The 27,024-nt window shown below is 42.6% G+C and overlaps 2 protein-coding genes across 3 annotated transcripts in view; both read right to left on the bottom strand.

Moving 5' to 3' along the window:
- LOC142159987 (histone H2A type 1-like) overlaps positions 1-27,024 on the bottom strand; it is a 154,255-nt gene that overhangs the window by 18,682 nt on the left and 108,549 nt on the right. The window lies entirely within an intron of this gene.
- Positions 1,494-27,024, bottom strand: part of LOC142159932 (uncharacterized) — a 31,263-nt gene continuing 5,732 nt past the window's right edge. For both annotated transcript variants that reach the window (XM_075214822.1, XM_075214823.1), the window contains exons 3-7: positions 24,063-24,254; positions 23,856-23,934; positions 17,103-17,200; positions 12,700-12,820; positions 1,494-2,279 (exon numbers count right to left, since the gene is read on the bottom strand). In XM_075214822.1, the coding sequence (XP_075070923.1) occupies positions 1,546-2,279; positions 12,700-12,820; positions 17,103-17,200; positions 23,856-23,934; positions 24,063-24,254 (1,224 nt within the window). In that variant the 3' untranslated portion in view covers positions 1,494-1,545. The remainder of the gene's footprint in view (positions 2,280-12,699; positions 12,821-17,102; positions 17,201-23,855; positions 23,935-24,062; positions 24,255-27,024) is intronic.

Raw genomic sequence — 27,024 nt, 5'->3', positions numbered from 1 at the left:
TATAAATTGTAAAATAAAACATGTTTCCATATTTTAAGGTTTTACTTGTTAATTTTACCTGGTTTCCGTTGCTAGTGACTCTAGCTTGAGATATAAAGTTACCTAATTGTTGGATGCCATCTGCTGTCTGTCCCAGTAGGGGTCTTACTACATTTGTCTTTCCTCATGGTCACTGACTCCATGTATCGCTCCATTTATAACGCAAATTAGCCTCTGTGTAAGGCAAAACTGAAGGCGTATTTGCCTATTAACCCTAGAAAGCAACTTGGAAAAAGAAATTCACCCATAACTACTTCAATTCCACCCAAAAATAAAAGTTTAGTTAAGATAAAAAAAACCTTTACAATTATACTAGCAGTGCATCTGCCATTTGACAGGTACCCGATAGCAATAAATCCCCCCCACATCACCGTCTTCTCATAAACTATAAGTACACAGGGCAGGTTCATTGACAACCATCTGTCCGGTTTCAAATAAGGTAGAGTAGAGTGGCATGGGCAAGTAAGATTTTGGTGAAGTTATCCTTTCTAAAATATTTCATTTTTTAGGTGAATCTTTGGAATACTTCACATGCTGCACGGAGGCTAAGTGGTTAGCACTTCTGCCTCACAGCACTGGGGTCATGAGTTCAATCCCTGACCATGGCTTTATCTGTGTGGAGTTTGTATGTTCTCCTCGTGTTTGCGTGGGTTTCCTCCGGGTGCTCCGGTTTCCTCCCACACTCCAAAAACATACTGGTAGGTTAATTGGCTGCTATCAAATTTGACGTGTGTGTGTGTGTCTATATTAGGGTATTTAGACTGTAAGCTCCAATGGGGCAGGGACTGATGTGAATGAGTTCTCTGTACAGCGCTGCGGAATCAGTGGCACTATATATATGAATGATGATGATGCTGCTGACCCTAATATACTATCCCACAATGAGACCCAACAAAGACAAAACACGTCAGGTTGACGATCGATCGACGTCTGAACATGGGAGTTCGCGCTCTACAAATCAGAAGGTTAATGAATTGGCTCCAACAGTGGCTATATTAATGGCATTACCCAGAAGTATAATATCCTACATAGGAGTGTATTACTTGTATAGTGTCCCTAGCTTAGTGTCTACAACTATTCCCATTGTTCCAGTAATGCCAATTATACAGCACAAAGAGTCAGATATAAAAAAAAAAGAGAGGACACGACAGAGCCCACTGTTACCTCTAATATGACCTGATTCCGCCATATTGAAGATGGTGGAGATATGCCCAAGTTACACAGACAGTAAAAACATTATGTGAAAGAAAAGAAGGAAATGTAATTGCCATAAAGGAGTCCACTTACTTTAAAACGCTTTTTGAGTAGACAGAAGTAACATCTAACTGTTCCTGTCCTTTTACAATTTTCCAGGACATAACAATAGACAAAAGGTTAACAGTTCAAAATTGCTTTTTTTTCCTTTTGCAGATTATTTTATCTTTTATTTCTTACTTCATTGTTGACAATATGAGTCTATGAACAGTTTGATAGATTGAAAAAAAAAAGTAACTTCTCATATTGGCACTATACATGTGGCTTTTCACCAATGTGCATTCTCTGATGTTTAACAAGATACGAGTTAGTGGAGAAAGATTTCCCACAATCTGAACATGAAAACGGCTTCTCTCCTCTGTGACATGTTTGGTGCAGGAGAAGGTAAGACCTCTGTGAGAAGCATTTCCCGCAATCAGAACACGAATACGGTTTCTCTCCTGTGTGAATTCTCTGGTGCATGCAGAGACTGGCATTACGAGCAAAACACTTCCCACAATCAGAGCAGGAAAATGGCTTCTCTCCAGTGTGACATCTCTCGTGCAGGACAAGATAGGATTTCTGAGTAAAACATTTTCCGCAGTCCTCGCATGAATATGGCTTCTCTCCTGTGTGAATGATCTGATGTCTTGTGAGATGCGAGTTGTAAGCAAAACATTTCCCACAGTCAGAGCAGACATATTGTTTTTTGCCTGTGTGGATTTTCTGATGAGAGACTAAGTGCGATTTACAGGTAAAACTATCCCCACATTCAGAACAGATATATATTTGCTCTCCAATATGACCTATGCTATTGGTGACAATATCTGAAGGATTAGGAAAATAATCTCCGTGTCTAGAGAGAGAAAATGATAAATCGGAGTTACGGAACACTGGGTGTCTGGTTGGGGTAATGGGATTTTCTCCTTCAGTATCTCTCATGTTCTCTTCCATTTCAGAATCTGGAGAAGAAATGGGATGTCCCTCTGAGATATTCCTGTAAATACCTGCAGAAAAAAATAACAGCAGTGTAAAAAAGTATTCTAGAACAACCACAGAATCAAATAACACGTGCATGTACAGATTTATTCAAGTTGGATTTTGCCTATGGGCCTCCTCTTCTCTATTGCTCTTTATATAACGTAGTTAGCTACAGAAAGTTCATATTAACACACTAGATTAGGAACAGCAACTTGGCAAAAATGTAGTGGAAGACACAAAGCCAAGATAATAAGTGCGGCAGTACACATTATGGACACTCTGCTTCAGGGGGGAAAACGGTACATTAAAATAAAATAAATAAATAAATGTCATGTCCTTCTTCTACAAGAATATGGACATACCAAAAACAATGTGTTAAAAGAAGCCTTGGAAGCTCTGGAACATCAATTGTTTGCCACATTTAAATTTACTCAATTTAAGATCAATCAGCAGAGGAGGAAGCCAAGATAAAAAAACAAAACAAAATTAAAACATCCACAAATTAAAAAGGGCAAAGGCTCAAACGGAGAAGGTTACAAGACCTTCAAAACTGATGTCTGAAGGATGAGCTGTTGAACTAGAGCATAATACGAGTCTGTAACACAGTCTTCACAACAAATTTAGAAGGCCAAAAAGAAGATTCAGCCAAAAAGGTGCAAATACTAAAGCAACATCTAACAATCATCAGTTCTATATTCAACAGCCAGCAAAGCTATCTAGGGACACAATAATGACTCAAACATGTGACCTGGTGGTTCGAGACAAGAGGACGGACAGACAACACATAAGGCAACAAAGACCATAGTGAAAAGACTTCACCTTGATCCTGGTTTTTCACACCTGGGTTGTGTACACAGAACTACCATAACATGTTTAATTAAATGCATTATTGTTGTGTCTCTTCCATGGCCGAACCAGCTTTTTGTTCTGCTCTTGAAATTAAGATACATTACCATTAGGTACAGTGTTGGCTTGGTGAAACGCGTCCATCTCTAAAATACCATAATAAAAGTCTTCAAAAAACCAACAACACTAAACTAAGTGATTCTAGAACAAAGCTTCTGAGGTTGGAAACGTGACCATTTAACACTTGGAGAATCAAAAAATGATTTTCCCCAGCAAGAAATTGGATGGGACTTGTTGAATATCCAATTTAAATTTAGTTTACCCCTTGAATAAATCTGTTTGAAGCACCTGAAGTCAATCATCCTGCAAGACGGAACCATAGATTAAAGTAAGGAGCTGGATCTAAAGATGAAGGGCTTGAATTATGACCACTAGAAGTAATATTGGTCACTGCAGTAATGTGAAGAACAGACCTCCAATTGTCACCATTGTATCCTGAGGGAAGGACAAATTTAGGTAGTTTGTGATCCCTCTTTAGCACCCCAAGTGCATAAACAAACAATTGTATTGATAACAATGTCTCACATAAACAAAACCACCCTACACCAACTGAGCAAGCTATCATCCAAATAATGCAAAAGTAACAAAGCAGGTAAACTTCTTGCTTCGTAATAGAGATGTCAAATACATTCCTGATGGGTTCAGGAATTGGTTTTATAAAACCTTCTTGACCCATCATGTAATGTAACTATTCAATGTCTGCTCAACACAGAACTTATAATTTTGTCAACCTAACCTCAAATCTCCCTCACTGTGACCAACACCACAGTTTCCTCAGTCTCACAAGCCCTCTGCCTGTCACACTTGACACCAGTCTACACTTATCGCCTCCACCATCAAAATATTGCCAGAATACTCCTTTTCTTACCCAAGATACAACTTAAACGTTTATCCATTAACTTACCCATCTATCCCCACTTCTATCAGTCTTAAATGCCGTGTGAAGACCAACCTTCCTCTCTTACAGCTCCACGCTGCAGATCCCTAAACTGGCTCCCTGTGTCCTCCAGAACATAATTCAATTTACTCAGTGTGACCTACAAAGCCCTCAGCACCACCCCATTATACATTTCAAAACATTCTCCCTCACATCCTCTTAGATCTACATCTGACCAGCGTCTCACCTAGTCTCTGATAATCACTCCTCTCTCCCATTTACTTCTCCAGTGCTGCTACCCCCTTACGGAATTCCCTACCACCCCCCTTCAGACTCTCCCACAGCATTCAAATCTTTAAACGCTCTTTGAAAATCCATTTCTCTATATTAGAGCTTACGGTATTCCTACCTATACTATTCACGCCCTCATAACTGTTGCAATCTCCACTCTAAGCCACACCTGCTCCTCTTGTCTGAGCAATGCCCTCTTCCAATTAGAATGTAAGCTCTCATGAACAAGTCCCTCTATATCCTTAGTTTTCATGGCTGCTTAATTTTATCTACCTATTATGTGCCCATTTTTTAATGAAATTATTTGTAAGACTCCACACAGTGCAGGTAAAGCCACGCCAATAATTATTATCTACAAAAACACGTAGTTCTCAAGCCTGTGACGTTTGTCTAAATTGTAGAACCATTCCCTTTAAAACAAAACGGCCTTAACACCATTTTCCTAGCTTGACAAATGGGTTTTATTAGACCTAGAGAAACTCAGAATAAAACTAGACTTAGCCAGAAGAGAAGATGACAAACTGAGCAGAACACCTTACTTAGGGGTCTATTTATGACCCTTCGTTTTTTTCACTTGATACTTTTCAATCCTTATCTCCTTGATAAGGATTGAAAAGTAACGGCTATGTATTAAAAAACTTCTCAGGGACAGCAGTGCCGATAGACTGCTGTCCCTGAGAAGTGACTCACCTGATCATCGCAGTCTTTTCTCAAGTTTAAAGGCTGCGATGATCTTCTCTTCTTTTTTTTTTCTTTTTTGTTAGTGCGCATGCACCTACCGAAAAGTTGGTGCATGCGCACTAGCATCCTGGACGGCAAACTGTAGGATGAGTGACAGGGAGGGATCACATGATCCCTCCACACATGCGCTGTCCAGCTCTGCTCTTCAGAGCAGAGCTGGACAGCGCGAAAGTTTTCAGATATGTTAATGTACGCCAGCTTCAGATGGAGTACATTAACATGTAGAAAAAGAGAAAATTTTCTCTAGTTAGACTTTAATACATAGCGGTTCTGAGCACTTCCCATAGACTGTTATGGGGAGTGCTCAGAAAAACTATAGCAAAGCAGCAGATATTTGAGATATCTGCCGCGATGCTTCAATAATACATAGCAATTTCACGGTAAACACCCGAAAACTGTTGTTTTCGGGTGTTTAACACAGGAAAAATTCTTGATAAATAGACCCCTTAATCTAAATTCCATAATAGCCATCTAATCAAAGTACTCTTTAGCATCATATTATAAATTGAAGACTTCAGAGACTGTGCTTCAATATCCCAAGGGATATCTTGGTCTCCCTTCACAAATCATATAATTAAATATTTAGGTCTCCTTCTACTCTTGCCAAGGTTTGAGAGTTATTTTTTTTTCTTTTAGCTCAGTCCAAACAACTGGAAAATGTTATGGCTGGATATAATTGTTATCCTTAAAATGGAAATCCTTCCTAAAAATCGGATACCCTTTCGGCATCATCTCCTTTCAGGTGCCAAATAATTACCTTAGCTACTAACAAAGCAATGTTAAAATAAATATTGCAAAATAAATAAGAATCTAAAGTATTATTTCAAAACATCTAATGCTAGAATAAATAAACAGTAAGGGCCTAAGTCATTAAGGCAAAAAAGGAGTAAATGTTCTCTGGGACAAACCATGTTACAATGAAAGGGGTGCAAATCAGTTTATTATTTTGCACATAAGTTAAATACTGACTGTTTTTTCATCTAGCACACAAATACTTGATAGCTTTATTATTACACTGAAATTTAAAGTTGATCTAGGACATGTCTTACCCCAACTATGAATCTGTCCCCACATTTTAAATTGACCTCCCCCTCCAATGTAACATGGTTTTGCCCAGGTGTAAATGTTACTCCTTTTTTATACTTTGCTCTCCTTAATGACTCAGGCCCTAAGTGTTCGTCATATATCGGTTAATTTCCATCCCTCTTGTATTCTATTACTTAAGATAGATCAATAAATCAGGCTTAGAGAGATAAATTCTACATACACTAGATGGCATAGAGCCAGTTTAGTTGAGGAACGTGATGACAGTGATCACCAAATTATAGGCCAACTCCACAATTCTCTAGCTTCCAGTACTGTATTCCCAACAATTCTTCTAACAGACTGTTCTTCTGACCTCCCTCCTCTATCCAGTAACAGGTAGCTGTAACAACCCAATCTGTCTGCAAGCTGTGTGGTGGTGATCATGGCCGTACAGCCTGGTACTAACTCCATCACTCCTTGTCATAGCTGAACTCAGGGAATTCAGCTACTCGCACTGAAGATATGAAGACCCCTTCCCTGCATTCACCTGACATCAGGGAAAATGTGGGTTAGGGCGCCCCAGCCATATACTGTTCCTGTGTCCAAGGGTTCCTGGTCAGTCATGACAACTAGCAATACATTTCATAGGAGCATAGACTGTTGCAAGTATAACTGGTCAAAAATAATGTCAGGAGATGGAGGGAGAGATCGAGGAAGAGATCGGGAGGTTCTGCAAGGATCATTCTTTTTCAGGTTACAGAAGTACCACACTAAAAGGTATACTTGCTACAAGACTTAAAGGCTGCTGGCAGTTTTTCAATGTCGGTCAGAATATAACTGTTACTATTGTAAATCTGTAGGACGTTCCTTTTCCATACATGCAGATCTCTTGCCCTGCCATCTGCTTTCCATCTAGAATACATGCACAACTAGCTGTGGATAGACCCCAAGTCTGAACAAAGATAGAGTTGAGGACTCAAATAACAAAATAGGTATCGGTCATTGGAAAAAAATTCTCCAACTTGGGAAGAGAAGGTCAAATACAAAGTTTGAGCAAAAACTTTTGGTAGAAGGAACAAGTGTTCAGTCTTGCCTGACTCTTCTACACTTACTAGGGATATACTTAATTTGCCAGAAACATTTTCACTTATTAAGTTTGTAGTGACAGAGGAGGGTGTAGAACAAGACATAGATGTAGAGACAGAGGAGGGTGTAGAACAAGACATAGATGTAGTGACAGAGGAAGGAGTAGAATAAGACATAGATGTAGAGACAGAGGAGGGTGTAGAACAAGACATAGATGTAGTGACAGAGGAGGGTGTAGAACAAGACATAGATGTAGTGACAGAGGAGGGTGTAGAACAAGACATAGATGTAGTGACAGAGGAGGGTGTAGAACAAGACATAGATGTAGTGACAGAGGAGGGTGTAGAACAAGACATAGATGTAGTGACAGAGGAGGGTGTAGAACAAGACATAGATGTAGTGACAGAGGAGGGTGTAGAACAAGACGTAGATGTAGTGACAGAGGAGGGTGTAGAACAAGACGTAGATGTAGTGACAGAGGAGGGTGTAGAACAAGACGTAGATGTAGTGACAGAGGAGGGTGTAGAACAAGACGTAGATGTAGTGACAGAGGAGGGTGTAGAACAAGACGTAGATGTAGTGACAGAGGAGGGTGTAGAACAAGACATAGATGTAGTGACAGAGGAGGGTGTAGAACAAGACATAGATGTAGTGACAGAGGAGGGTGTAGAACAAGACATAGATGTAGAGACAGAGGAGGGTGTAGAGCAAGACATAGATGTAGTGACAGAGGAGGGTGTAGAGCAAGACATAGATGTAGTGACAGAGGAGGGTGTAGAACAAGACATAGATGTAGTGACAGAGGGTGTAGAACAAGACATAGATGTAGTGACAGAGGAGGGTGTAGAACAAGACATAGATGTAGTGACAGAGGAGGGTGTAGAACAAGACATAGATGTAGTGACAGAGGAGGGTGTAGAACAAGACATAGATGTAGTGACAGAGGAGGGAGTAGAACAAGACATAGATGTAGTGACAGAGGAGGGAGTAGAACAAGACATAGATGTAGTGACAGAGGAGGGTGTAGAGCAAGACATAGATGTAGTGACAGAGGAGGGTGTAGAACAAGACATAGATGTAGTGACAGAGGAGGGTGTAGAACAAGACATAGATGTAGAGACAGAGGAGGGTGTAGAACAAGACATAGATGTAGTGACAGAGGAGGGTGTAGAACAAGACATAGATGTAGTGACAGAGGAGGGTGTAGAACAAGACATAGATGTAGTGACAGAGGAGGGTGTAGAACAAGACATAGATGTAGTGACAGAGGAGGGTGTAGAACAAGACATAGATGTAGTGACAGAGGAGGGTGTAGAACAAGACATAGATGTAGTGACAGAGGAGGGTGTAGAACAAGACGTAGATGTAGTGACAGAGGAGGGTGTAGAACAAGACGTAGATGTAGTGACAGAGGAGGGTGTAGAACAAGACGTAGATGTAGTGACAGAGGAGGGTGTAGAACAAGACGTAGATGTAGTGACAGAGGAGGGTGTAGAACAAGACATAGATGTAGAGACAGAGGAGGTGTAGAACAAGACATAGATGTAGTGACAGAGGAGGGTGTAGAACAAGACATAGATGTAGTGACAGAGGAGGGTGTAGAACAAGACATAGATGTAGTGACAGAGGAGGGTGTAGAACAAGACATAGATGTAGTGACAGAGGAGGGTGTAGAGCAAGACATAGATGTAGTGACAGAGGAGGGTGTAGAACAAGACATAGATGTAGTGACAGAGGGTGTAGAACAAGACATAGATGTAGTGACAGAGGAGGGAGTAGAACAAGACATAGATGTAGTGACAGAGGAGGGTGTAGAACAAGACATAGATGTAGTGACAGAGGAGGGTGTAGAACAAGACATAGATGTAGAGACAGAGGAGGGTGTAGAACAAGACATAGATGTAGTGACAGAGGAGGGTGTAGAACAAGACATAGATGTAGTGACAGAGGAGGGTGTAGAACAAGACATAGATGTAGTGACAGAGGAGGGTGTAGAACAAGACATAGATGTAGTGACAGAGGAGGGTGTAGAACAAGACATAGATGTAGTGACAGAGGAGGGTGTAGAACAAGACATAGATGTAGTGACAGAGGAGGGTGTAGAACAAGACATAGATGTAGTGACAGAGGAGGGTGTAGAACAAGACATAGATGTAGTGACAGAGGAGGGTGTAGAACAAGACATAGATGTAGTGACAGAGGAGGGTGTAGAACAAGACATAGATGTAGTGACAGAGGAGGGTGTAGAACAGGACATAGATGTAGTGACAGAGGAGGGTGTAGAACAAGACATAGATGTAGTGACAGAGGAGGGTGTAGAACAAGACATAGATGTAGTGACAGAGGAGGGTGTAGAACAAGACATAGATGTAGTGACAGAGGAGGGTGTAGAACAAGACGTAGATGTAGTGACAGAGGAGGGTGTAGAACAAGACGTAGATGTAGTGACAGAGGAGGGTGTAGAACAAGACGTAGATGTAGTGACAGAGGGTGTAGAACAAGACATAGATGTAGTGACAGAGGAGGGTGTAGAACAAGACATAGATGTAGTGACAGAGGAGGGTGTAGAACAAGACATAGATGTAGTGACAGAGGAGGGTGTAGAACAAGACATAGATGTAGTGACAGAGGAGGGTGTAGAACAAGACATAGATGTAGAGACAGAGGAGGGTGTAGAGCAAGACATAGATGTAGTGACAGAGGAGGGTGTAGAGCAAGACATAGATGTAGTGACAGAGGAGGGTGTAGAACAAGACATAAATGTAGTGACAGAGGAGGGTGTAGAACAAGACATAGATGTAGTGACAGAGGAGGGTGTAGAACAAGACGTAGATGTAGTGACAGAGGAGGGTGTAGAACAAGACATAGATGTAGAGACAGAGGAGGGTGTAGAACAAGACATAGATGTAGAGACAGAGGAGGGTGTAGAACAAGACATAGATGTAGAGACAGAGGAGGGTGTAGAACAAGACATAGATGTAGAGACAGAGGAGGGTGTAGAACAAGACATAGATGTAGTGACAGAGGAGGGTGTAGAGCAAGACATAGATGTAGTGACAGAGGAGGGTGTAGAGCAAGACATAGATGTAGAGACAGAGGAGGGTGTAGAGCAAGACATAGATGTAGAGACAGAGGAGGGTGTAGAACAAGACATAGATGTAGAGACAGAGGAGGGTGTAGAGCAAGACATAGATGTAGAGACAGAGGAGGGTGTAGAACAAGACATAGATGTAGTGACAGAGGAGGGTGTAGAACAAGACATAGATGTAGTGACAGAGGGGGGTGTAGAACAAGACATAGATGTAGTGACAGAGGAGGGTGTAGAACAAGACATAGATGTAGTGACAGAGGAGGGTGTAGAACAAGACATAGATGTAGTGACAGAGGAGGGTGTAGAACAAGACATAGATGTAGTGACAGAGGAGGGTGTAGAACAAGACATAGATGTAGTGACAGAGGAGGGTGTAGAACAAGACATAGATGTAGTGACAGAGGAGGGTGTAGAACAAGACATAGATGTAGTGACAGAGGAGGGTGTAGAACAAGACATAGATGTAGAGACAGAGGAGGGTGTAGAACAAGACATAGATGTAGAGACAGAGGAGGGTGTGGAGCAAGACATAGATGTAGTGACAGAGGAGGGTGTAGAACAAGACATAGATGTAGTGACAGAGGAGGGTGTAGAACAAGACATATATGTAGTGACAGAGGAGGGTGTAGAGCAAGACATAGATGTAGTGACAGAGGAGGGTGTAGAACAAGACATAGATGTAGTGACAGAGGAGGGTGTAGAACAAGACAGATGTAGAGACAGAGGAGGGTGTAGAACAAGACATAGATGTAGAGACAGAGGAGGGTGTAGAACAAGACATAGATGTAGAGACAGAGGAGGGTGTAGAACAAGACATAGATGTAGAGACAGAGGAGGGTGTAGAACAAGACATAGATGTAGAGACAGAGGAGGGTGTAGAACAAGACATATATGTAGTGACAGAGGAGGGTGTAGAACAAGACATAGATGTAGTGACAGAGGGTGTAGAACAAGACATAGATGTAGAGAGAGAGGAGGGTGTAGAACAAGACATAGATGTAGTGACAGAGGAGGGTGTAGAACAAGACATAGATGTAGAGACAGAGGAGGGTGTAGAACCAGACATAGATGTAGAGACAGAGGAGGGTGTAGAACAAGACATAGATGTAGTGACAGAGGAGGGTGTAGAACAAGACATAGATGTAGTGACAGAGGAGGGTGTAGAACAAGACATAGATGTAGTGACAGAGGAGGGTGTAGAACAAGACATAGATGTAGTGACAGAGGAGGGTGTAGAACAAGACATAGATGTAGTGACAGAGGAGGGTGTAGAACAAGACATAGATGTAGAGACAGAGGAGGGTGTAGAACAAGACATAGATGTAGTGACAGAGGAGGGTGTAGAACAAGACATAGATGTAGTGACAGAGGAGGGTGTAGAACAAGACATAGATGTAGAGACAGAGGAGGGTGTAGAACAAGACATAGATGTAGTGACAGAGGAGGGTGTAGAACAAGACATAGATGTAGTGACAGAGGAGGGTGTAGAACAAGACATAGATGTAGTGACAGAGGAGGGTGTAGAACAAGACATAGATGTAGAGACAGAGGAGGGTGTAGAACAAGACATAGATGTAGTGACAGAGGAGGGTGTAGAACAAGACATAGATGTAGTGACAGAGGAGGGTGTAGAACAAGACATAGATGTAGAGACAGAGGAGGGTGTAGAACCAGACATAGATGTAGAGACAGAGGAGGGTGTAGAACAAGACATAGATGTAGTGACAGAGGAGGGTGTAGAACAAGACATAGATGTAGTGACAGAGGAGGGTGTAGAACAAGACATAGATGTAGTGACAGAGGAGGGTGTAGAACAAGACATAGATGTAGAGACAGAGGAGGGTGTAGAACAAGACATAGATGTAGAGACAGAGGAGGGTGTAGAACAAGACATAGATGTAGTGACAGAGGAGGGTGTAGAACAAGACATAGATGTAGTGACAGAGGAGGGTGTAGAACAAGACATAGATGTAGTGACAGAGGAGGGTGTAGAACAAGACATAGATGTAGTGACAGAGGAGGGTGTAGAACAAGACATAGATGTAGAGACAGAGGAGGGTGTAGAACAAGACATAGATGTAGAGAGAGAGGAGGGTGTAGAACAAGACATAGATGTAGTGACAGAGGAGGGTGTAGAACAAGACGTAGATGTAGAGACAGAGGAGGGTGTAGAACAAGACATAGATGTAGTGACAGAGGGTGTAGAACAAGACATAGATGTAGTGACAGAGGAGGGTGTAGAACAAGACATAGATGTAGTGACAGAGGAGGGTGTAGAACAAGACATAGATGTAGTGACAGAGGAGGGTGTAGAACAAGACATAGATGTAGAGACAGAGGAGGGTGTAGAACAAGACATAGATGTAGTGACAGAGGAGGGTGTAGAACAAGACATAGATGTAGTGACAGTTTTGTGATCGTCACACACCTGTACTGATATCTGTAGGAATTTCCTCCTCCTTACATCGCTGATCACCTGCCATATATGTCTTTTCTCCATCATCAATGTGTGATATAAGCACAACTTTCACATCTCCCAGGTCTTGACTCTAAAAAAGAAACAAAAAAAAAACAAATCAGGTGAATGGAGGGGAGACAAATGCTCTCTTAAATGTCATTGGGATCAATGAGGAGAGAAGTAGTATGAGGAACATATAACAGAGTAGACAATAGGACAGATAAAAAAATAATAATACATGCCCTACTTTTCCCTGTCTCATCATTCACCTATCAACCAAAGTGAACATGCTTCTCTTTACGGAGGTCAATGATTTCTGTGTATCTGTCTCATCAAAAAAGGAACAGGAGGAAAACTGGATTTTGTCAGCTATAGGCCCATCTCCAGGACCCAGAGTAAGAACAGGACAACTCTTACTCCTGTGGCCAATACCCCCAGACATGACAATAGCTAAACCAGTTTGACCCAAAGCAGACCTAGAAGAACACCGCCACCACAAGCAGAAGGCAACCAGTTGACCACAGAAGAGTATTTGAAAGGGGTAGAAAACTGATGGTCGTATTGCAACATGCATAGGGGACTGGATCAATGCACTGCCTATAAATGGCTGAGTCCTACAAGAATATTTCTCGACCATGAGGAGACATTCAGTGAGAGATGGGGTTCAGAGCTTTTGGACAAAGCTGTGACTTAAAGGCAAGTATTTAGTGCACACAACACATCATAAGAGTGCAATGCCACCTCCAATGGATGTGAGGGAGAGAAGCAAAAGGATGCAAGCAATGTCTTTATTCAAGTGGAGGGAGAATACCACCTTTAGAAGAAACCTGGGAAACGGCTGCAGCAGACTAATCTTGGTAGAAAACAGGAAACACCCTCTTAGCTGATTGAAGTTGATCTTCCACATTATAAGGGGCTGCATGGTGGCTAAGTGGTTAGCACTTCTACCTTACAGCCCTGGGGTCATGAGTTCAATTCCCGACCAAGGCCTTATCTGTGAGGAGTTTGTATGTTCTCCCTGTGTTCGCGTGGGTTTCCTCCGGGTGCTCCGGTTTCCTCCTACACTCCAAAAAACATACTGGTAGGTTAATTGGCTGCTAACAAATTGACCCTAGTCTGTCTGTCTGTCTATGTGTGTATGTTAGGGAATTTAGACTGTAAGCCCTAATGGGGCAGGGACTGATGTGAGTGAGTTCTCTGTACAGCGCCGCGGAATTAATGGCGCTATATAAATAGATGTTGATGATGATGATGATTATAAGTCCTAGTGGAATATCTAATAATGGTTCTGACTATCCTGTAACACTCCAAGCACCAGGTTCAGGTCCTCTGGTTGTGCTGGAGAATGGTAAAAGAGGCCACAAAAGGCACAACCACGGCACCCACTAGAAACTAAACCAAGGCCTTTAAGTTGCTATGGATCAGTCCTAAGTAAAGATACGAATAAAACACTCCAAAAAGCAGGAGGGAAAAACTGGTTAGGATTTCAGTTCACACAACAACAAAAAAGGAACATCAAACACTCTGTCATGTGCAAGCGGATGATTAGATACTGGGCTCAGTGTTCCCTTAGACCGCCGCCTCAGCCATGAGTAGTAGATTGGGATGCAGTACTGGTCTCCCTGATAACGCTTTTTTTAAGATACGGAAAACTCCTGGGGTCATCAATCCAAAGGGTGACAACATCTTAATTAGAGGTAAATATCAAAGACAGTTAAGCAGTCTTATTCTGTAGTAAAATACAATAACAAAAATTCCTAAACTAACATGGTAAAAGTGAACGTTTCAATATCATAAAACTAGATAAAACATTTAATAAATAAGACAAGCATTGTAAAGAAGATGATCACTCACACAGGGGAGGGCTGGCAAATTTTAGCTGGGGGGGGCAAGATTTGACTCAGCATCCTAAGTAGGAACATTTTATAGAAAAAAAAAATGCAGGTGGCCCAGTGACCCAGCCAAAGCCCACTATGGGACCGGCCTCCCAGCCTAGCCTGCCCCTGCACTCACATATCTAGCATTCAGTTTTGGAACCTTTACCTCTACCTCTAGTAGGCAACTTACCTGCTTATTGCAAGGATTCTTCGGCTATTATAGTCTTGATAAGATGACGTACTATAGATGTCCCATTCTTAGTAACAATGGATATAGAGGTGTCATATACCACAGGCTATGTTATTAAGATACATGGATCAACAATGGTTCTGGATAACTTCACCTTTTCATCCCAATACTTGTTTCCATTATGGTCTCAAATTAGTTTAGAATAATTAGATTATTTCTGCCAGTCTAAAGGTGTATTGATAAGTGCATCTATGGTATCCAAAATAACATTCAGTTACTGGACATTTATAGGAAGACGCAATTAGTCAGAGGAGCAGCGGCTCTGAACTAATAAACAGGCCTGTGTCTATATATATCCCAGATGCCACTGAGAAACCACAAGAACCTAGTGAAAGAACTGGTACAAAATCCACCCAGATTGAAGCTCTTAAATATTCAGAAACAGAAGGAGATTCCACTGCTGGAGAATGGACCACTGTAAGATGGTCCCACATCTATGGTCACCCCCAAGCCGAGTCATGTTTTTTAACCCAAAGTCTGAAGACTTGGCCCTTGGTCTGCCTAGCAGACTTGGGTTTCGTGAAAAACACAGTCTGACTTATGCTGGAGGAAGGGGGGCAGGTTTCCTTTTTGATTTTGACTGTGTAACTGCTTAGTAGAAGAATGAAAGGCACCTGAACATCGAGTATGACTATTTTCCCATGACGTATTCTGGGGAAGAAGGGTGCCATTCACCCACTATAGCCTATGTGATTTTACTGAGCTGGGAAGAGGTCCCTCAGATATGAATGCTAGACAAGAAAAGCTGGGTAACGGGATCACAGTGTAATGGAGAGACACAGCATAAAGAGACCTTCATGCAGATAACCTAGCAGGCTCCTGTTCCACCTTGCAAATGCAGATGGTTAGTTTCCACAATTTGGAAAACTAATTCAGAAAAAAAATGTCTTTAACGGATAACTGATAAGCCAAGGCAGTCCAAACTAGTCTGCTGTAAGAGAGGGGGTGACACATGGACGTTGCAAATAACAAAAAATATACTTAACAGAAAGCTTCTTTACTAATGTCAACTTTAAAAGTTAGTGGTGTTCATAGAAAACAGACTGCAGGCTCCCAATTAACTAAAACTATGTTGCCAAATACTTTATTAGAAAGAAAGACTATTGTGGGATTACTTCTGTCACTCAAAGTGACCCTGTCTTTACCAGGTGAAGACAACTTGTTTGCCTTGACCAGGCAATCGATTAACTCCACAAAACTGATGTTTAGATCAGACTATGAGGCCAGTTCTGATCATGACATCCAAAGGAGACTCGTTTCAGAGTCTGTATCCAATCCTGATGAGGAAGGGGTAGCAGAGGGGCGTTGATTGTCTTTTGCAGAATGACTGGGAAGGGGGAGGGGGGAAATGACCTTTGAGTGAGTCAGTGGTACTTCAAGTTCCAAGTAATTTAACAATATGCTGGTGAGGAAATCTGCTAGCTCGGAAAGGCCATTAGGCCACCACCATTCAGCTCCAGGACCCTTAAGGAACCAGAGCCCAAAAAGAGATAAACAGGAGCCCAAGAGGAAGTTTGTCCACAGAAGGAGAGGATGCAGAGACTCTCCACCAACCCTGTAGCATTGAGCCGAGGGGCGGGAGGAGGTGGCCGTGTGGTCTTATACTCCTTTACCCATCCACTGGTTATTCTCAGAGATGCCAAAAGAACCCAGAAGACGGGGGGAGGGGGTTACAGAACCAAAACCTGGATTGTGCACAAGCCTTCATTGAAACCTGGGTATAGTTGGAGACAAATCAGATCCATCCCCTGTTCCCAGGGTATGAGAAGTAGACATTAGAATATGAAGATAAAATAAGAAATATACATTAAATTAAAATTGCTACAGGCAAAGAGGACTGGGCCTAGATCTACCCAAAACTGATTAGCAAGTGGCTCTAGAGAAAATAGCCTGCAAAAGGGCAGTACAGGCCTCAAAAACAACCAAAGCTGGCACACATGAAAAAAAGCTTTAGGGTTTAGAGATAAACAATTAGAAACAGACTCTCAAATTAGGCAACTGAATGATTGCTAAAAATGGCAGACCGGCTTAGGAAATGTGTATTGTTGAGAATATCGTTTTGTGTATGGTGTGATTAGCCGTTCGTGGCTGAACAATCTCACCACTAACCAAACAATTTGTTCAGAATTTGTCCCATGTGTGATAAATGTGGTCACAGATCTGATCTGACAGCAACAAACGGAGCTGCCAGAAATGAACAAGTTGCAGCAATGTTTTGTCAGCCAAAGGTCTTCATGTCAACGTACCTTACATTCTTGTGGGGAATCTTCTTCTTCTTCTGTGCAGTCCTGTGAATACAGAGGACTGGGGCACCTCTCTGGTGTATTTCCGTTACTAGATCCATCTGTAGGAAACACACTCACAGTGACTGATTACAATTACCTGTATGGGTTATTGAAGGCAGAGTAACAGTATGAATATATTCACAAGAGACATATATACAGTATACAAACACATACAAACATATACATATTTCCTCCTTGATGTGAAAAGGAGAAGCTGATTGTTATACCTCTGTTAAATCCTCTTCTCTTTTAACTTTTTATATATAACATCAGATAATAACAATACAGGTCAATGAGCACATTTAAGTATTAATGGCATTATAGTTATGGAAGAATAAATACAACCTTAACAATGTGGTATAATCCATAAAATAGCTATGAACTAAAGGTCTAGTGAACGCAGACAGTAGTGAGGCCCAGGCCACCACTGTGGAGAGACCATGTAAGGTTGGGGATATAGGAAGATTGGAAAAGACTGCTGCATTTTTTGATTTTTTAGGTGAATAAAAGGAAAGGGAGTGGGGGGGGGGGGGGGGGAAGGGGTGTCTTCAATGTGAATGAGCGACCCTGCACAGAGCCCCTGCGTATCCAGATATAAGGAATATAAGGAGGAAGAGAGAGGTAGGCAAGAAGGGGAGGAGGGGGGGGGGGGTGGGGGAGGAGTCCCGGAGGTGGATAGAAGTGAGATTTGAAAAATAAAAGCAAAAGGTACAGACCAAGAGGGAAAGAACAGAGGGCTTAGAGAAAGGCAGGGACTGTATCATGGAGGAGACTTGTCACATATTCCATGGAGGCAGTGTGCCAGGTTCTATTTACAACAGCTTCTCTACAGGATGGCAAAGCTTTCTTCCAATCACTGGCTATCTGAGGTTTAGCTGCGTTATATTTGTGGCGAATAAGTTTATCCAATGATTTGGAGGTCCCTTTGATAGGCTGATACAGGATCACAGATAACGGGTCCTTAGGCACATTAATTGAAGTAACCTGTTTAATCAGGAGCAAGACATTATCCCAGAATTTAGATACTAGAGGGCTTTCCCACCATATGTGGAGGAAAGTTTCCACCGAACCACAATTACGGCAACAAAGATCAGACGTATGGGGGTAAATAGAGTGCAATCTCGTAGGAACCATGTACAATCTAGTGTAAATCTTGTAGGTGTTTTCTTGAATGGCTGACTTTCTGAATGGCTGATTTTCTCTAATGGAAGACTTGGATATCCTTTTCCAGAATTTCTCCAAGATCCTGCTCCCATGCCCTTTCAACCGGTTCCGTGGGGGGGAAGGGTGAGGAGGACACGCGAGAACTGTCCAGGATTGATATATAGCTACGACGGCCCATGCTATAAATGCAGTGACGTTCAAAGGGCGTTGGAGGACGAAGCTTAGATGACTGTGTCTGGGCTTGTATAAAACTTTTCACTTGCATATAGTGGAAGTATAGGTTACTGGGAAGATCATATTTCTCATGTAAATCCGTAAAGGAACGTGGTGCATGCTCAACCATCAAGTGAAAGAAACAGTCTAGTCCCACCTTTCTCCGTGGGTAAGCAAAAGCCCTAATGCAACCCAGTGGGAATCGAGAGTGTCTCCATAGTGGAGTAAGTGGCGAGGGGTAGGGGACCAGTGCGTATTGCTTGCTCAGTTTGTCCCATATCTCCAAAGTAAAGTGAATGGAGGGGATGGCTTAGGCTGAGGCTGGTCTGATACGCCTAGGGATCCAGGGTAAATAGCTTACTCCCATGTCTGTGGACAACATTTCTTCGATGTCTACCCATTTTTGTTAAATCCTCTTCTCTGACACTGGACCATGTATAGAGTATAGAGCCTCCTTTAGCCAATTGGCACTTTAAATAATTCTATAAATCAAATGTTCCTCCGTCTTATACCTCCCCATACTGCAGGCAACTCAGCACCACTGGACAGAATCATGAAAAAAACAAATACAAAGAGATAGAAACAACTTCATCCCTGAGAAAGAAAACACCTTTTTTTTTTCACAGGAGAATTAGAGCATAATTGGGTGGGCGCATAGTGGCCCCCATGGATTCAGAGAAAAGGATTTAATGGAAGTATAAAAAGTCAGTTTTTTTTTCTACTATCTTCCACTGGGGAACACCGGACCATGGGGAAGTACCAAAGCTACCACCTTCAGCTGAGTATGCTCACAGAGTTTTAGTGAGCAACACCTGTACTTTATCTGGTCCTCAGAGAGACCGGTAGCATGTAGGTAGAAGATCGATGATGTATCTCCGATCTAGAATGCTCCTCACCCAGCAAACTGAAGGAAGACTCACAGCTTCTGATAGTCTGTCATATAGCCTGTTTGAGGGCTTGGCTGACAGCTTCTTAGTGGACTAAACCTGTTTAACTTTCTGCTGTCCTCTACGAGGAGCTGAGAACTACAGACTCGATGCCTGACCTCTGCAAAAACAATTGCAACATATAGACCCGCGATCTTGGCTAATTGACCGGTAGGGAAAAAAAAAAACGCTTTCCACCTGTTGCGTAGCTAATAATCTTATCAAACTCAGGCCCGAATAAGACATTCCCAAAAAAAGCAAAGGACTCCAGAGTTTATTATGACTGTGTCTGACTACCAAGCATAGAGCAAGAGTTCTTAGTAAGCAGCGTCCATCAAAGATGACATTCTGCTCCAATCTGACCAGCATCCAGAGCTGCGTCCCGCAGATATTCAGACACCTCCTGAATTCTGAAATGGCTTTCAGTGAAGCACCAGCCGCTACAGAATTAGATTTACGAATGGTCTCATCCTGCCATTCCATCCTTAAAGGCTGTAAAGATTAGGCAAGATAAGAATAGAGGTGGCCTAAGACAATCATACTATAGGGGCATCCACCCCTACCAACCCATTCTCTTAAAGAGTGCTAGCTTTGCAGCTATATAATAACCTCTTAAATTGGGGAGAGCGAAGCCTCCTGTATCTCTGGATCTACAAAGCATACAAAGCTTGATCTGTGTCCATTTTTTCCCCCCAGACCAGAGAGGAAAGATTTTGGTTAACTTCAGGAAAATCTGTCCAAGAATGTAAATACATTGTTATAGTGGATACAGGAATTTGGGCCACATGATCAAGTTAACCCTGACAGACATAGATGGAGGGAATCTCCTCCAAGACTGACTTTTATCTTTAAGGTAATTATTAACTGGGTCTATATTAAGGGGAACATAATCTGCCCTTTCATCTTGGGATATCGCACTATGGATACTCTCCGGCAGACCAACAAATATTATATTATTCCTGTGGAGCCTCCCCTCTAAATCTGAAAGCTTCTGCTTGAAGATGTTGAATGGAGAGACACAATTTGAGATTTCACCTTTCATAGGTGATGTCTACCAGAGGAGGGCTTCTGTTTCTCTGCCTACCCCACTATCTCTCTGTCTTTTTTTGAAGATCTTGCTGGATTAAAGATCCAATTGGACTTCCCCAATTCTCTATCACATATTTCCAGAAGCAGAGAGGGACAAAACTGGTTGAAAGGATGGCTCACTCCACAGTTCTGGGTTATGAGAGTCTGCAGAAGCAGAAGCCTGCCGAGATGAGCTGGGGCTGTCCCCCAAATCATTGGCATACACAGTGCAAAATAGTAGAAGGCAGCACCCGCTATCCAGAGTCTAGCGTTAGAATTCAGACACAGACGACCCACCCAGGCCAGATACCTCAACTGTTGGGTTCAGAAGTTTCCCCTAAAAGTAGTGGAGAAGTAGGGTAGCCTGTGACACTGTTTATACAGATACTCTCAGGTCACTGCCCTCCACTTTTTTTCAAACAATATGGACGGTAGCAAGACTGCGCCTGAGTCCCTGGAGCGTATTGATATTAGGAAATGTAGAAAAGAGGGACACACAAAGACCAAAAATATATGTACTGCAGCAGAAAGTTCAAATACACTTCTTCACAAGATGTAAAACAGACTTTGCATAATCCCTTCAAATTGGGAATAATTGTATTACGGGTTCCTGAAACATTGAATCCTGTCTCTAGATCCAGGATAGATAGGACGTCCAACACTAATTAATACTTAGTCCCTGAAAAAGAATTTTAAAGGTAGGGTTCTAGAATGGTAAACCAAATCCTCTGAGTACTATAGCTAGGGTCTGCCAAATAGTTATGGGAACTATTAGTTACATGAACCAGGCACTCTCCCCGTCCACCCAGAAAGGCGCGATGACTCATTTTACGTGCTGGATGCGCCTTGTGAGAAAGGCTCGCTGTGCAGTTGTCTGCCGCTGCCATTCTCCTGTCCTAACCCCAGGGACGGACACAGATGCCAGCACTACAGCAGGCACAGGTATGGATGACAGGCTTGCAAGCAAGGGAGAGGCCCGACCCTGCTGCCAGATATGGAGTCTGGTGAAGGTTCACTGAAAAAGGTGCTCCTGGTGTCCAGGGAGGTGTATAGGGACCAGCTGGCCACTCTGATACAAGTTGCAGCTCGTTTTCTGGAAAAACGGAATAAATAACCAGGAAGTAAAGCAGGAGAGCCAGCGAGATGCAGCCACTCCGTGCTCAGCCAAGCCATGGCCATCAACATAGCCTCATATTTTACACAAGTATGAAAAGTTACAGATGAAGCCCAGCCAGTCCCAGACCTCCCTTTATCTGATTTAACAGGAGAGGAAGAGAAACAAAGACATATACAGAGTACATAATATGGAAAAGGGAACCAGGTATCAAAAGATACAAATAAATTCAGTAGAAATTGTGCAGAAATACAACACACAATCTACAATGCAATCCCATCACAGCTAGAAGTAATTACCTGCTGCTGGGGCGACAAATTACAGCAGGGCTGCTCGCACAGTGTCTGATCTAGACTGATTTTTCAGTACATCAGTAAATGGAGGCCGGGCATGCAAATTATGCTGCCTGAGCCCTCCCCCAACACACCAGCAACGCCATCCTGTGGATGGCAGCTTGAGCTGTCTGAGCCACTCCCCCAACATATCAACAACGCCATCCTGTGGATGGCACCTTGTGCTGTCTGAGCCCCTCCCCCAACACATCAGCAACGACATCCTGTGGACGGCACCTTGTGCTGCCTGAGCCCCTCCCCAACGCGTCAGCAGCCACCATCATGTGGATGGCAACTTGTCCTGCCTGAGCCCCTCCCCCAACACATCAACTACCATCATCCTGTGGACAGCACCTTGTGCTTTGACTGTGCCTAGTGTGGGTCTGCCTTTGGCAAGGCTGTCCTCAACTAACCTGGCTTCCCAAACAGAGCCCCAGGCTCTTCAGCGGCCCCCGTGCCTGGCAGACTCCAGGCTCCCCCGGAAGCTGACCGCATCTTTAACACCCCTTTCACCACCAGTGCCCGGAAGGAGGACTTACCTCGCTGCTATCTCGAATCGGACTGGTGCTGCTACATCCGCACAATGGTACAGTGGTATCAAAGGGCCCCTGGTCCATACCTGCATCGTCAGTGGTACTGGTCACGGTACTTCATCAGCCCACTCCAGAGGCTGTCTGCTCCAGGTGACCACTTCTGAGGTAAATTCAACTCCAAAATAAAATATACAGGCTGTCAAGGCAGCAAAGCAAAAACAAAAATATATGTACCCCACCCTGTCCTGAGGGAGGAGCATTTAATTGATATAATTATTTAAAGTGCCAATGTCCTAAAGGAGGTTCTATACCCCCATGGTTTAGTGTGAGTATAATTGAGAAAGCACCTGATACCAAGGCTTATTTATAAAACTTTGACCTGCTTACTATGTGGGTGTGTCTAAAGCTGTGTTTAGCATATGAAGTGTAACTACAGCTAATTAACCACAAGGCAACCTGTAAACCGAGCCTCCCAATCCTTCTCCTTCTCCACTGCAGTTTAAAAAAATAGAAGCATTTATTTAGGCAGAGTGTTGCTGCTGTTGCCTTTGGACAGGAAAATACTACATAAAATGGTTATCCTAATATGCTTATCCCAATATATGTGGTGTTCTTGCCACCTACAAACATGCTCATAATTTAATTACATGCACGGTATATCTACACTTAAAAGAACCCGTCCATCTTTGGACAATCTCTGTTTAGGGACAAAGTCTACAGGAAATGATATCAAGACTGAGGACATGTTGCCAAAGTACCCCTTCAGTAAGGGCTGCAACCTGCCCCAAACATACCCCTTGCCTCCCCCGAACAGTCATCTGGAAGAGAAGACAGTGAAAAGTTGACAGAACAGTCAATCATCCACTAACATGTACCCTTATTTGTGTGGCTTGTAAGGCAACGCCATGCTTGCGTTGGTTTCCTCCGGGAAAACATACTTGTGGGTTAAGAATATGTGTGTGTTTGGGAATTTAGATTGGGCAGGGATTAATGTGAGTCATTACATTTTCTATGTGCAGCGCTAAACAATATGATTGGCCCTATATAAACGATAATAATATACTGTAGTTAATGTGGATAAACTAAACAGCTAACCTTTTTGATAAGAAAGGAATTGAAATTATTTTTAAGTCCATTTAGTAAATTTGCTATCAGCACCTCCTTCAATATGAAGTTTCACAGCCTGTCGGAAACGCTTTTCTATGTTGAGTGAGAAAATGTTCTTCAGGCAATTATGGAGGACGCCCCATTCATTAGGTCCCTGCGGGAGACCTTAGTCCTCATGTTCAAGTAATGGTCAAAACATTTCGTAAACTGACCACAACAGTAAAATATTTTTTGATCCCAGCCAAATGTTTCCTTACCTACTGATTTTGGTGGCCGGTAAGTCTCCGCCTTAACTTCCTTGTAGAAATCGCTCTGTTCTTCCAAATATTCCATATCCTGTGCGGAGAAAGAAAAAGACAGTAACACCCAGACACCTTATAGGAACCTGACACACACAATGATACAGTCATCACCCAGACACATCCCCTGGTGTTACTGTATAATGTCCCATTCCCAGCAGTCACCTCTCCAGTCAGCAGCTGAATGATCTTGTTGGTGAGTTCTAGAATCCTCTGGTCATTGTTTCTCTCATGTATCAGTGAGTGAGGTGGAGGTTCCATGATGGGGCTCTGGGTCCTGCTCAACCCTTCTGATAAACAAGGACTGTTGCTGTCGAGTGTCACACGCTCACCGGACTTCTTCAATGGTATATAATCCTATTGAATATTGAAAGACAAGAATAAACATTTTACTGAACACTGTGCTACTGAAAAAAAAAATAAGCCAAAACACACAGTATAGGGGGCTGCATCTGGAAATCAGCTAAACAACACACAGTTGAACAACATCTGAGGACTGCAAGCAATATTCTTCAGACGCTACATCAGAAGCTGTATTCATCATTTCACTGTCCTGGACAATGTTATTTACTGCTTTGATTTCTCCCTACTTTGTTTTGTTTATTTGCCTTTGTCCCATGACACTCATATTCAAACTCCTATTAAATCCCACAATATTTAAGAGACTCTCTTACTATCCCTCTTCACCTTTACATTTATATTCTGAAATATCTCTCATCTTCAGTGATTGTAACATCCCAACAGAAAAGTCATCTCCTCCTTCTGCCTGAAATTCACTCTCTCTAAGCTCCCGCTCTCAGTGGACGGTCTCCTCTGCTCATTGTGATGTTCAGTGCCTTAATCTCATTTCCTCCAGACTTTGTCACTTCTTTCCCTCTCTCAGGCCATAACCTGATCACTTGCAATTTCTCCACTTCTACTTTAACATCGCTGCGCTCTAAATCAACCAAACCTCCTCCTCCAGCAGAAATCTCAGTTCTATTTTACTTCAACTACTTTCCTCCTCTCGACAAATATTCTACCAAATTCCTACATTCTAATGGCAGCGCCATATCTTAATCACACCCTAACTATCCTTAATCGAGTGACTCCAGATAGTATTTCTCCTCAGCGTAGATCACAATCTCAGCCACACTACAGAAATGTGCCTTCAAAAACTCACTAGCAAAAGTAGGACAGCATTGGCAACGTTTCTGGACTCAAATAAACGCCCCTTTACCACTCCTAAAGTATCCGTACACTGCCATCCAAATATACTTCCAATCTCTCATCTCTGCTCAAGCCATCCCCGAATCCCTTTAATGCATTTAAGTCTATAGTCAACCTCCACCCACACTAACCGCTCCAGCTGCCATTACTGCCCAAGATCTTGCTTCCTGCTTCAATGACAACATTGACAAAACCAGATACAAATGGATATTCTCTTTCCCAAGCAAAGAGTTGCTCAATTCTTTTTCTGCCCCCTCTGACACCTTCTCATGTTCCTCTAGAGCTGCTCCGCTCTGCCAGTTCCTACACTGGTTGCCTGTCCAATATAAAATACGGTTACTAAAATACAAAGTGTTAACTAATTGCACCTTCTTACATCTCTTCACTTGACTCAAAAATATCTCCCAACTCAACCCCTCTGCTCTGCCCAAGGTCTGCTCCTCTCCTCAATACTCATTACTTGCTACCATTCCCGATTACAGAACTTTTACTCTCTGTAGTATCCCCTCCCCCAGATAACAAGACTGTCCGCTAGCCTTAAAACCTTCCAGCGTTCTTTGAAAACCCACCTCTTAATGAAGCTTCTCAAACTCCTGAACACTCTGTTAACCTTTGCAGTATTTCTATTACTGGCGCAGTGCGCCAATGTAAGTATATTGATTTTCATACTGTACATGTATTGATTTTTGAGGTAGTATGTCATTTTGGAGGCAACTTGCTTCTGTAACATTTTGAAAAAAGGAAACCCCATGTTAATGGAGCATTTGATCTAAAAGTGACCAACATCTTTTTAACCTAATGCACAGCAGGGTGTTGCTATCCTTTATATAATGTGTGTTATCGAAATAGGGAAACTATCTGAATTAGGAAACAAGTTATTTGGGACATCTCAGATTGTGTTAAATTTAAATTTTGTTAAATCCATATTTTGAGAATATATTGCATCCCGTCATTAAATGTGATATCTCAGAATTGGTGGTGCCAAGTATGGGCAGAGGGCTGGACTACCTCCTGCCAACAGGTGTGTCAGACATTGTATAAAAAGAGCTGTATTTTGAATTCCATCTGTTCTTCTGGAAGATCACCAGTACCTTTAACTGGTGTGTAACGGTCCTTATAAGATTCTGCCTAATGCCTATTGTCTGACTCACAGGTAAGAGCTTACACTCTAATGCGTTCCCTGGCTGTCTTATGTTGAACTCAGTGTCTCTATGTCAACACTCTGCCCACTACCCAGCAGTCCTGATCCGTTGTAAGCGATGAGGAACCAGCCACAGTCCTGATCCAAAAATAGGTGGTCAGGAGGAACAGTCACTGAGGCGCTGCAACAGTTATCCCAACTACCCAGAAGAAAGCGGTCCCGGGTTCCATTGACGGAGCCTGGTGGTGGAAGAACTATCCTCCTACAACAAGGGTGCAGTTGGCATTCGCAGCCAGTGAGCAGTACTGACAGAAACCCAGATAAACTGTACAAGACCCTTGAAAGGAGACCAAAGAGATAGGGTGGTAGACTAAGACCATCCAGTCACCATTTATAATTGGTGGCACCAGGGGGAATAAAAGGACAGAATTGCAGAGTAAGCCCATCTTGTACACTACCAATTTACACAGTTCACGCACATGTTTTATTCTCTTTCTATACTCAAACAACCCACTGATACCCAAACCCCAATATAGCCCCTCTAAGCTCTTTTACTCATTGCAATATGGTGGAATCAATATGCAATTGGTGCCATTTAAGCTCATGGATCAAACTCTAACTTTCCTATAGATTGCAATCTTGCAAGCAAGGGCCTTCAGTATGAGTCCACAGCTGGAGTGAATAATTTGCCAAGCCGCGTCCCAATGCATTCCATCACAGGACTTCATCAGAAGGATGGCCATAAGCACCAAGTTTAAATTGTGAGTGCTCCAATCA

This window comes from Mixophyes fleayi, chromosome 6, assembly GCF_038048845.1.
Source record: "Mixophyes fleayi isolate aMixFle1 chromosome 6, aMixFle1.hap1, whole genome shotgun sequence".
In the NCBI taxonomy this organism is placed as follows: Eukaryota; Metazoa; Chordata; class Amphibia; order Anura; family Limnodynastidae; genus Mixophyes; species Mixophyes fleayi.
Note: the sequence above shows the minus strand (reverse complement) of the source record. Positions and strands in the feature narration are given on the sequence as shown.